Here is a 12,808-nt window from a genome sequence, read left to right as displayed (position 1 = left end):
ACTTGATAGAATGTGCCTAGAGAGAGATTCTGAAGACACAGAATGGTGAAGCAGGCAGTGAGAAATTACATAAAGTCTGCATCAAATAAGCTGTATTTATGCTAAACGTTACCAGTTTGAATGGTGAAAATAGAGAGAAAGGCCACAGCGGACATTGACCAATGAGGCTTGGTTGGCTGAACAAAAGGTGGCATCACAAAGGGAGATCAGAAATGTTCAGTTTTCAGCTTTGATCAAATAGAAATTAAAACAGAAAGACATGTTGCCAGAGGTCTGAGGAAGGCATAGTCACGTTTCTTCAATGAAAGCATATGGCTTTAATTACTTTACATCTTTCATGATCAGAAATAATGTCACTCATCAAAACAGAATCAGATTACTAATAAAAGAGACTAATTAATTTGGTTTTAGACTTGCTGAATTGGGGGAACTGAAGGGCATGTGGATAATTTTGGTAGGACGACATGGCTAGAAATGCTTCCTGAGAGTATATGCCCTTCAACAGCGTGCTGTATTTATTTTCATATGTCATAGTGTTGATAAATACTAACTCAGCAAATACAGAATGAACAAATAAATGCATAATTATGTGGAAATTAGTTTTGGCTAATGGGTTTCTTTTCTGTTTAACAAAACAACAGTGAGTAAGGAAACAGACAAGTTACTGTAGATTGTAGATGATTTTGCACATTTTTTAATTCTCCTAAATTGTCACAGATTAATGATTATTAGTTATCTTAAAGTTTAATGGCATGTAGCACTATTTGTTATTAATATTAAAGTATTTAGTATTAAATTTGATTTCTAAAATAAAAATTGGATTCCTAAAGTTGTCAGAATAAGTAATTATATAATGTCATAAACAGGAGAATTTTATAAAGCATGTAAATTATACAGAAGGGATATTTTATTGTGCCTCTGTCTAATAAAGTAAGATTTTAATGTTTATTACTTTTTAATCTTTTCTTCAAAATGTCTCATTCTGTCTCTGTTGACCTGCAGGAAAGACATGGCAGGTTAATACATTTGTTTACTCCATAATTTTATCTAACTGTTTTGTTATTCATCTAATCATGATTTTGTAATCCTTAGTACTTTTGCCTTAAGCAGTTTTGCTAAAAGGGAAATTTTAAAGTTAACAATATTTTTTTGCTTATTCAGTTTAATTCCCAGGATAATGACAATTGCCTTACAATATATGTCATAAATTAAATGTTCTTAGTGCACTTTGTTGGATAAAGAGAGGTATGTGAGTGGTATTGGCTAGTTCTTTGGCAAAAAATATTTCCCCTTTTCTGATAAGTGTCCCCAGAATAGAGATGGGCCCAATATACTGGGCCTGTGCACATGACTTGATTGGTTAATACTAGACAATTAGGTATGTGACCCAAGCAGAGCTAAAGAGATGCTCTCTTAGGATAATTTTTAACATTATATTTCAAAATAATTTCTGAGCTACAAAATTTTGTACAAAGAATACTAACATTTTCATATATCCTTTATGCTGAAACCCCATTTCCTGAGTATTTGAAACTTCAAGGGAGACACATGAAGACATTCAAACGTCTGTTGAGCAACCCACAGCTGCTCTGGCTTCTCTTTGTCTCAAGGTTTGGTTGCTTGGCTTCTCCTTGTAACTCCTTCCCTGTTTTCCTCTTAATTCAACAAATGTGATGCTTATTAAAATATTCTCTTCTTATGTCACAGTATGGGCACCAACAGCCCTAGTTCATCATCATATTCTATGTAAGCCACATTGCTCAGGAGCTGTTTCTAGGCAATCACTGGCCGTGGCAGAGAAACTGAGGAAGGTCCATTTCTAGAAGGCATAGAACTCTGCTGACAGGTGTTTTGATTAGAGGATACCCAATGGCCTTGACTAAATCTGTTCAGAACTGTGCTACATTCTAGGATGCTTCTTTCTACCCAAACTTCCTTCCTTCTCTCTTTAACTCAAGGTCAAGCCTACATCAAAGACTGACAGCTCCTGCTCCTCTGTTCTTGCCTTCTTTTTGTAGTAAATATTATCTAGCCTCTTGTTGGCTGCTTGTCTATTTTCACCCAGGGAGTTTATGCTCTATTATCCATGTGCACACCAACTTGCTTGTCTACCCTTCAGATCTTGTTGGTTCCTATGATAATTGTAGCTCTGGCTTTTGGTGGTTAACCACTGCTACCTGGCTTCTATTATGTCAAGGCCTCCTCATATGCATGGGTAGCCTGGCTTGGTGACCGCAGGTACTGCTGGCCTCCATGATCAGCGGAAAAGAGTTACCAGTCAGCTTCTTAGAGATGCTGGTATCATTTTCACAGCTCATTTCCAGTGGCTTCTGAACGATGTGTCCTCTGTGCCCTTTTATGGAAAATGTATGGTGAGTCTTCCACCTTTACACACTCTTAAGCTATTCCAGCATGCACACTTTCATCAGACTCTATATTCTTTCCTTTTCCATCTACTAGGGCAGCACAGTCATTTCCAATATGCTGAATGTTGTCCAACACTTTTTCTAGCTAATTGTCACTCAGTAGTAAATTAGCCACTTTCCTTGGTGTTCTTCTTAAGGTGTTAAAATTCGTATTCCAACAGAGAACTAACCAGGCGAGGTGGCGGGCGCCTGTAGTCCCAGCTACTCGGGAGACTGAGGCAGGAGAATGGCGTAAACCCGGCAGGCGGAGCTTGCAGTGAGCTGAGATCCGGTCAGTGCACTCCAGCCTGGGCGACAGAGCGAGGCTCGGTCTCAAAAAAAAAAAAAAAAAAAAAAAAAAAAAATTCGTATTCCAAATAAATGCTCCTATATTGATGTGTTCTTGCCAATATAGTCTTCTATTCAGACCTGCTTGATCAACTATTCTCACTATTCAATCCTGAGGGCATTTCATGGATTCTTGCCATAAACTGCTTGCTAATTTTTGCAATTCTTCAAGTTATAGTCTCTTTCTTGTCTTACTAGGCCCAGCACATTCCCAACAGATTTATGCTGGAATTTAATGCCAGTGTTCATTCTGGTGGTCAGAACAAGAGATGGAGGGAGCTCCAGGAGATAGACTTATGGGAAGTGGTGGAAATGATTGTTCTTACCAGAGAAGTGTGGGCTACCTCTGCAAGCCCAAGTATTATAAGGGTTTCTGCATAATCAGTGTCTTCACGGGTCACTCACCCAGGTGTTCCTACTCAATGTTTCATGGTACTACATTTTTCCCCAGGATACAGACGTAACATCACAGACCTGCTTGGGTTGAGTACAGTATTTGAGGAGTTCTTTGACTCTAACAATTAAATAGAAATAGTCTTAAATAAGTTCATTCTTTCTGGCTATAGATTTTCTGTTGCTACAATAAAAAGTGATTTAATTAACTCACCGTGAGTAAAAGGGTATCCTTGCTTAGTGTAACAAATGGGCTATTTGGAAATTTATTTAGGTTACATCGTTAATTTCCCTCCCTCTTTCTTTTTCTCCTTCCCTTCCTTCCTTCCTTCCTTCCTTCCTTCCTTCCTTCCTTCCTTCCTTCCTTCCTTCCTTCCTTCCTTCCTTTTTTCATCCTTTTTCTCTCTCCCTTTTTTCTTTCCTCCCACAGTTTCTCATTCTCTATTACCTTCATTTTTGCAGTAACTCTGCTTGGATATTATAATTTACAAATTTTCTGCTGGTGGCTGTCCTATTGGTTTGGAATATTGCAAGGAGTGCTTATTGTGATAATGTTAGTATATATTACATTCTTTTACCACATCTATCTTTCTGATGTTCCAAGCAGCTAACAGGCATGTAAAATTACCCAAGAAAAAGACTCTCACATATAAAAGAAAGTGTAGCCAAATTTGTAAACTAAATCCATAAACAAATTCATTTACATAATGGCATTGTTCTATCAAAAGGTGTTTTTAAAGCTACTAACACAAATTTTATAATCTATGTTCACTTGGGGAAAGCTGAAGAAGAGAGAAAACAGAAGAAAAAAAGGTTTGTGTTTCCTAATTTTCATGCCTATGTACAGATAGACCTTAAAACTCAGAAGATAATTCTTCAATGAATAGTAAAATTGTCATACAAGATTTCTGCCTTTTTTCCACAGAGTTTCTTACAAAATAGTCCTCTCCAGCATGTACTTTTGGATACTCTTTCAACTCAGAAGTCAACATAAACAAAGGGTAAAAATTTACTTTTGTATTATGAATTATCACCCCAATAAGTCCGTTATTTCATGATTTTTTGTTCATGTTGATGTTTGACACACAAGATTTTAACCTTTGTGAGTGCACAGTAATAATTTTTATTGATCTTTTATTTTTTGTTATTTCCCATGAGGTCAAACATAAAATATACCTGCAGTCACTGTGTGCTGATAAACTGAATATTTAAAAACAGAAAAAGTTCTCAATGCTATTAAATTAAATTGGACAATGTTTATTATATAAATATTTAAAAATTTTTACCAGTTCACATGGTATAAACATTATCATTATCAGTGATTTCAAGCTACTAATATGACATCCTTTAATGCATAGTTAGACAGATATGCAAAAATAGGCTCTTGTAAGCTGATGTGCACTCTATCCAGCACACTGCTGCCCTCAGTATATGTGGGGTACCTGGAACATTTCTTCCATCTATCACTACTTTCCAGTGGCAATAAAATTGATGTGACTGCCTTTAGTTTTCCATCTCCATTTCCCTCTGATTTTGTTCTGCCATTATAAGCAACTGACAATTTTAAGCTTCTGTCTCTTAAATCCAAAGAGTTACCATAAGTTCTTTTTCAGAAACCAAACATTTTGCGTCTGTCTCTGTAAAACTGTGTATAGGTGAGAACCATGAATTCTTTACCTTGGTTCTTTAGCTGGTTAAGGAGTCACACAGGTCTTTAATGACATTTTTGAAAACTCTGAAAATTATGGAAAATAATGTGAGTATGTTTATCTATGAGGAAAGGTTCATAAATTTCATTAGTTTTCTAAGGGACCATAGTGCAGAAGAAGGTTCAGAACATCTGCCCCAAACTTCCTTGTAATTTATTTTACATTCTTTTCTAGTTCTCTCAAGTTCCCATTCCCTGTGATAAATTAGCAAGTGTGCCTCACCCCTAAAGCTTTCCTTTGGACTACCTAACACTGGATAATGACTTACATGCCATGGCATATCTGTTCCTACCTTTTGTATTATGAATTACCCATGAAGAAAACAGCTAAAGTATATTCTAAGAAGGTTACTACAACTTTTTAAGACAAAGGATGGAACCATGGATATCCAAGTCTTACTTTTGATCTTAAAACATTTCTGCTACATGACTTTGGCAGAGTATGTAATACAGTGATGAAGAGCATAGCATTTGAGATACAGAACACCTGGGTTCAAATCTCAACTGTGCCTCATGTTATTCACATGGCCTTTGGTAGCCTAAATGGCTGTAAATCTGTTTCATCATCCGTAATATATCACTAATAGTAATATATGTTTCATTTGGCTGTTTTGGAAGAATAAATGGAATATGTCTTAAAAGCGGTTAGTAGAACATCTAGCCTGAAACAAAGAGTCAATACATGTTAGTTGCCAGGAGTATTATTTTATCATTTCATTATTGTTATTTTCCTAATTACACTACAAATGTCTTGGGTGATATACCATACTTATATTTTATGACCAAATATGCAACATATTTACTATTTGTTGGGTGAATGAAAAATATTTTAAAAACCCACATGCAATAGGTAGTAAGAGAGCAAGTGTGCTTTTCTACAGTGCAAGTCATTTATGCCAGGTTTTTATCAAATAAAACTATGTCTGTTCATTTTGGAAGCAGCAGACTGAGCACGGCCTTGTGGATCTGTCTTGTTTCTACACTGTAGATGATGGGGTTGAGCACAGGGGGTAAAAGCAGGTATACATTGGCCATCACTGAACGGACCACTCTGGGGGCTGACCAACCATAGCGATACACCAAGGACAGGCCCAGCATGGGGAGGTAGAAGATAGCAACTGCTCCCACGTGGGAGACACAGGTGCTGAAGACCTTGTGCCGTTCTTCAGGAGGGGCAATTCTGAGGACAGAGTGAATAATTAAGATATATGACAGGACAATGCATGGCATATCCATTCCAGTTGTCAGGATGAGATCTATTAATCCACAGATGCTGTTTGCCCGAATGTCTGAACACGCTAATTGAATCACATCTGGATGGTAACAGTAGGAGTAGGAGAGGGCATTCATTCTACAGAAATAGAGAGGCTTAAGGAGCAAAAGTAGTGGTAGTATTAGTACTGTAGCACGTGTAATCATCGGAAGACCCATCTGAATGATTCTGGAGTTAGTGAGAATGGTAGTGTACCTCAGAGGATCACAGATGGCCACATAATGGTCAAAGGCCATAGCCACCAGCACCCCAGATTCCATAAAAGTGAATACATGAAGAAAAAACATTTGGACAATGCAGCTATATAGACTGATTTCACATGCATCAAACCAGAGGATACCTAATGTTGTTGACAATGTAGAAACAGTCAAGCCCAGATCAGTGGCTGAGAGCATGGAGAGGAAATAATACATGGGTTCATGGAGACTCTGCTGGATAGTGATGACAAACAGGATCATGCTGTTCCCAGAGAGGGCAATGGCATAAAAACAACAGAAAGGAATGGAGATCCAGGCGTGGGAAGACTCTAGGCCAGGAATGCCAGTCAACAAGAAGGTTGGAAATTTAGATGTTGAATTGCTTAGGATTTCCATGGTGTCCTGGTTTTGCAGCATTTGTCCTCACAGTGCTTCCATCCTACAGAAGTGATACATTACAGTGTTATGTAAAATATTTAGATAAATTTTCTTTTGGTTAGGAGAGTTATCCAAGGTCATAGATAAGATCTGCATCATTGAGAAACTTCTAAATTAAATTATAATATTCATCTACAACTCATAATCAGAAATAGTTCACAAAAATATGTTTTTGTACTGTAAAATTCAAGGGAAATATGTCCATATGATTTTATACATTTTCATGATAGTGTCCATTTACAGAATATTAAACTGGATCATATTGTAAGATGATTTGAATAAAGACCTAGCTGAGAAAAAATAAGTATCTTCATTTACGAATATTTTGTGAGTACAATGAATAATAGCCACTGAAAAATATCCATGGTTCTTCAGTGACCATGAGGGTGTGAATCTGCAGACACATGATAATTGCCAGTAATATAGGTTTGGGAGTTACCAGTGTATATTTATCATTTTTCATCCAACACTATAGGTGAACAACTTCAGAGACTAGAATTATAAAGGAAAAACAATGAGGACACAACTCTCCAGAAGATTGGAATGCGCTATATACACTAAAGCAAGATGAGACTTGTTTTATGGGAACTATGAAAACCAAAAGAGGCCTGGCGCGGTGGCTCATGCCTGTAATCTCAGAACTTTGGGAGGCCGAGGTGAGCGGATCATGAGGTCAAGAGATCAAGACCATCCTGGCCAACATGGTGAAACCTTTTTCTCTGTGAAGTATTTGGGGGTAATTTACTGCTGTTCAAAAGTGTAAAGTGATGGATGCTGGCTTCAGGATCCAGTGGACGTTTTCAGGAGACAGCGAATGAGAAGGGCAATTGGCTCAGTAAACACAGAAATGCTGTATTGCCTCTTTCAAGTAAAATTCTAAAACTAATTTTGTCGATTAATATATTTATATTGTTCAAGTCAATTCTGGGGAGAATTAAATTAAATAATAGCAGTATTCATGAGTATAATGTTAGTACTTCTCAATCAAGCCTTTAAAAAACTAGTTGTTTCCAAATTCATGAGAGTAAATATTCTGTAGCAAGGATACAAGTTACTGTTCCCTTTATGCTAGTTTTTTATGGTTTCTTTTAAATCTCCAGTTGTCTGATTTTCAATTCAATTGAGAAACATTATGAAAATATTTAAGTATGAATTATTAGAGGTTGTATATCTACATGTTATATGGATCGATGAAGACAGGGCAAACCCTCATGATATCTGACTTTTCTATAAACCCATATGACTGTTTGTGAATAGGTAACAAAGTAAAAAGTCAACACAATAAATACATCTCTCTACCTTCTTACCAGCTTTATGTGGAAAGAGGAACCTTCTCTGTCTCTGCTAGATGAGGAAGAATAGACTACAGTTCTGGAGCCATGGACTTTAAAGTCAGGTGGAATTGAGCTGTGAGATTATTTGTATGATTTAGGTCTCTCTGGGGCCAAAGACAGAGAAAAAAAGAAATCCCCCTCTCTCTCTATAAAAATTTGAGGGCATAAGTGTGCAACCCCAGAGGGTCTTAGTTACCAATCCAAGTGACCTGTGGTCACAAGGACATTAAATGCAAAGGAAAATTAACCAAATTATACATATAAATAGAAAATGTACACTGTTCATAGCATTGGGGAATAGAGAGAGATGTACATCATTGTCTCTGGATTATAAGTGTGCTGGCAAGACAGGAAAAGAAACCACTGTTCACTGGGATCATTATGGTCATGATAAAGAGGGAAAACTGTACACCCCAGTCCCTAGGCCCCTATACCTACATTTCCACATTGAACCATAGGGAGAATGATAAATGTCCATTCTCAAATCCATCCTTTCTCAAACACTAACTGAGTTTTCCCCCAGGAAATGTGCCAACTTCTGCTATATTAATTTGACCCTGTTTTGCTAGTAGCTAGGGTTACCGTGAATGAATGATGTTCTCATGTGCATGTATTCTTGCTCTGTTCCTTGCTGTTTTCTTGCATTAATATATTCAAGGACCTGATTCCTGGGAGAGTTTTTTCATTTTTGTCAGTGTGGGCAGTTGACTAATGGATGCAGACACTTTACAGTCTACTAATTCTAGGTTCGTAGGAAAAGTCTCACATTCAAACCTTTTGTTTCTCGTTTATACAGAAGCTGCAGATTTGTGGAGACAGTCTTGTTTTTGTTTAGGTATCAATAATACCAGTAATTTGTTCCTCACTCAGCTATTTTTATTTGATTTCTACTTTGCTATTATTCCTATGCATTCCTGTTCTAGTAATTTTAATGGTTGAAAGTATGATGGGTTCAATTCAAGCACTATACCTCTACCTGGCATTCCCATCAACTGTTTTGACTGACTTGATACTTCCATGACAAAAATGAACTATAATCAAATCATTTTATAAGTCAGAAATAAATAATTAAAAGTTTCACCTCTGTTGCCCTCAAAGAACTAACTGTCTAGTTTTCTCCCAAATATCTGTGATGGTCAGATTGTAAAATAATAAAATAGTCCCTCAGTACTCCTGCCTCCTTGGACTCAGTCCGTGTTTATCCTCTGCTCTTGAGTGTGGGTAGGACCTCTGACTAACTTCTAACCAGTAGAATATGGCAAAGGTAACATGGTATCATCACATATATGTCATATAAGATCTGTCTTTGGTGAATCAAGATTCCATGTTTGTGGAAGATTTCTGTGTGACTAAGAGTGGTCTCCAGCTAACAACCAGCCAAGAACTGAGCATGGCCTCCTCTAGCCAACATGTAGTAAGAAACTGAGTCCCTCATCTCAAAAGGCCACAAGGAACTAGTAGAATCTGGCAACACCTCATGAGCTTGGAAGGATAGCCTTCCACAATAAGGCCTCAAATGAGACACAGCCTTGGAGAAAACTCAGCAAAGCTGTATTCAGACTCCTGACTTACAAGAATTCAGAGATATAGTGTTCGTGGGTTTTTTTTTTCTAGTTGTTTTTTAATTTTTAATTTTATTTTTAGTTCTGGGGTACATGTGCAGGATGTGCAGGTTTGTTAAATAGGTAAACATGTGTCATGGTGGTTTGCTGCGACCATCCACCTATCACCTAGATATTAAGCTCAGCATACATTAGCTATTTTTCCTAATACTCTCCCTCTGCCCCCACCTTACTCCCTGATAGACCCCAGTGTGTGTTGTTCTCCTTTCTGTGTCCATGTGATCTCATTGTTCAGCTCCCACTTATAAGTGAGCACATTCAGTGTTTGGTTTTCTGTTCCTGCATTAGTTTTCTGAGGATAATGTCTTCCAGTCTCATCCATGTCCCAGAAAAGAACATGATCTCATTCCTTTTTATGGCTGCATAGTACTCCATGGTGTGTATATACCACATTTTCTTTATCCATTCTATCATTGGTGAGCATTTGGGTTGACTCCATGTTCTTGCTATTGGGAATAGTGCTGCAATGAATATACATGTGCATGTTTCTTTGCAACAGAAAAATTTATATTCCTTTGGGTATATACGCAGTAATGGGATTGCTGGGTCAAATGGTATTTCTGGTTGTAGATATTTGAGTAATCGCCACACCATCATCCAAAATGGTTGGACTAATTTACATTCCCACCAACAATGTAAAAGCATTCCTATTTCTCCACGACCTCACCACCATCTGTTTCTTGACTTTTTAATAATGGCCATTCTGACTGGTGTGAGATGGTATCTGATTGTGGCTTTGATTTGCATTTCTTTATTTTTATTTTTATTTTTTAAATTATTATTTTACTTTAAGTTCTAGGGTACATGTGCATAACGTGCAGGTTTGTTACATATGTATGCTTGTGCCATGTTGGTGTGCTGCACCCATCAACTTGTCAGCACCCATCAACTCGTCATTTACATCTGGTATAACTCCCAATGCAATCCCTCCCCGCTCCCCATGTTAGGCCCCAGTGTGTGATGTTCCCCTTCCTGAGTCCAAGTGATCTAATTGTTCAGTTCCCACCTATGAGTGAGAACATGCGGTGTTTGGTTTTCTGTTCTTGTGATAGTTTGCTGAGAATGATGGTTTCCAGCTGCATCCATGTCCCTACAAAGGACACAAACTCATCCATTTTTATGGCTGCATAGTATTCCATGGTGTATCTGTGCCACATTTTCTTAATCCAGTCTGTCACTGATGGACATTTGGGTTGATTCCAAGTCTTTGCTATTGTGAATAGTGTCGCAATAAACATACGTGTGCATGTGTCTTTAAAGCAGCATGATTTATAATCCTTTGGGTACATACCCAGTAATGGGATGGCTGGGTCATATGGTACTTCTAGTTCTAGATCCTTGAGGAATCGCCATAATGTTTTCCATAATGGCTGAACTAGTTTAAAATCCCACCAACAGTGTAAAAGTGTTCCTATTTCTCCACATCCTCTCCAGCACCTGTTGTTTCCTGACTTTTTAATGATCGCCATTCTAACTGGTGTGAGATGGTATCTCATTGTGGTTTTGATTTGCAATTCTCTGTATGGCCAGTGATGATGAGCATTTTTTCATGTGTCTGTTGGCTGTATACATGTCTTCTTTTGAGAAATGTCTGTTCATTTCCTTTGCCCACTTTTTGATGCAGTTGTTTTTTTCTTGTAAATTTGTTTGAGTTCTTTGTAGGTTCTGCATATTAGCCCTTTGTCTGATGAGTAGATTGCAAAAATTTTCTACCATTCTGTAGGTTGCCTGTTCATTCTTATGGTAGTTTCTTTTGCTGTGCAGAAGCTCTTTAGTTTAATAACATCCCATTTGTCAATTTTGGCTTTTGTTGCCGTAGCTTTTGGTGTTTTAGACATGAAGTCCTTGCCCATGCCTATGTCCTCAATGGTATTACCTAGGTTTTCTTCTAGGGTTTTTATGGTATTAGGTCTAACATTTAAATCTCTAATCTATCTTGAATTAATTTTCGTATAAGGAGTAAGGAAAGGATCCAGTTTCAGCTTTCTACTTATGGCTAGCCAATTTTCCCAGCACCATTTATTAAATAGGGAATCATTTCCCCATTTCTTGTTTTTCTGAGGTTTGTCAAAAGATCAGATGGCTATAGATGTGTGGTATTATTTCTGAGGCCTCTGTTTTGTTCCATTGGTCTATATCTCTGTTTTGGTACTAGTACCATGCTGTTTTGGTTACTGTAGCCTTGTTGTATAGTTTGAAGTCAGGTAGCATGATGCCTCCAGCTTTGTTCTTTTGACTTAGGATTGTCTTAGTGATGCGGGCACTTTTTTGGTTCCATATGAACTTTAAAGCAGTTTTTTCCAATTCTGTGAAGAAAGTCATTGGTAGCTTGATGGGGATGACATTGAATCTATAAATTACCTTGGGCTGTATGGCCATTTTCACAATATTGATTCTTCCTATCCATGAGCATGGTATGCTCTTACATTTGTTTGTGTCCTCTTTTATTTCACTGAGCAGTGGCTTGTAGTTCTCCTTGAAGAGGTCCTTTACATCCCTTGTAAGTTGGATTCCTAGGTATTTGATTCTCTTTGAAGCAATTGTGAATGGAAGTTCATTCATGATTTGGCTCTCTGTTTGTCTGTTACTGGTGTATAAGAATGCTTGTGATTTTTGCACATTAATTTTGTATCCTGAGACTTTGCTGAAGTTGCTTATCAGCTTAAGGAGATTTTGGGCTGAGACAATGGGGTTTTCTAAATATACAATCATGTCGTCTGCAAAGAGGGACAATTTGACTTCTTCTTTTCCTAACTGAATACCCTTTATTTCTTTTTCTTGCCTGATTACCCTAGCCAGAACTTCCAACACTATGTTGAATAGGAGTGGTGAGAGAGGGCATCCCTGTCTTGTTCCAGTTTTCAAAGGGAATTTTTCTAGTTTTTGGCCATTCAGTATGATATTGGCAGTGGGTTTGTCATAAATAGCTCTTATTATTTTGAGGTACGTTCCATCAATACAGAATTTATTGAGTGTTTTTAGCATGAAGGGCTGTTGAATTTTGTCAAAGGCCTTTTCTGCATCTATTGAGATAATCATGTGGTTTTTGTCTTTGGTTCTGTTTATATGCTGGATTACGTTTATTGATTT

General features: G+C 37.4%; 2 protein-coding genes across 3 annotated transcripts in view; one reads left to right on the top strand and one right to left on the bottom strand.

Annotated features, from left to right (window-relative positions):
* LOC105468643 (matrix metallopeptidase 26) overlaps positions 1 to 12,808 on the top strand; it is a 363,923-nt gene that overhangs the window by 60,001 nt on the left and 291,114 nt on the right. For both annotated transcript variants that reach the window (XM_071073956.1, XM_011718839.2), the window contains exon 2: positions 4,072 to 4,147. The gene's annotated coding sequence lies outside the window, so the exon portion shown is untranslated. The remainder of the gene's footprint in view (positions 1 to 4,071; positions 4,148 to 12,808) is intronic.
* On the bottom strand, positions 5,782 to 6,741 carry LOC105468656 (olfactory receptor 51F1). Its single transcript, XM_011718852.1, has one exon. The coding sequence runs from the start codon at positions 6,739 to 6,741 to the stop codon at positions 5,782 to 5,784; it is 960 nt and encodes a 319-aa protein (XP_011717154.1).

This window comes from Macaca nemestrina, chromosome 12 (genome assembly GCF_043159975.1).
Source record: "Macaca nemestrina isolate mMacNem1 chromosome 12, mMacNem.hap1, whole genome shotgun sequence".
Taxonomy (NCBI): Eukaryota; Metazoa; Chordata; class Mammalia; order Primates; family Cercopithecidae; genus Macaca; species Macaca nemestrina.
This window is presented reverse-complemented; position numbering and strand designations above follow the sequence as displayed.

What these genes read in the sequence shown, in the direction of transcription:
- LOC105468656 (XM_011718852.1), bottom strand. Translation starts at nt 6,741, where the DNA reads ATGCTGCAAAACCAGGACACCATGGAAATCCTAAGCAATTCAACATCT.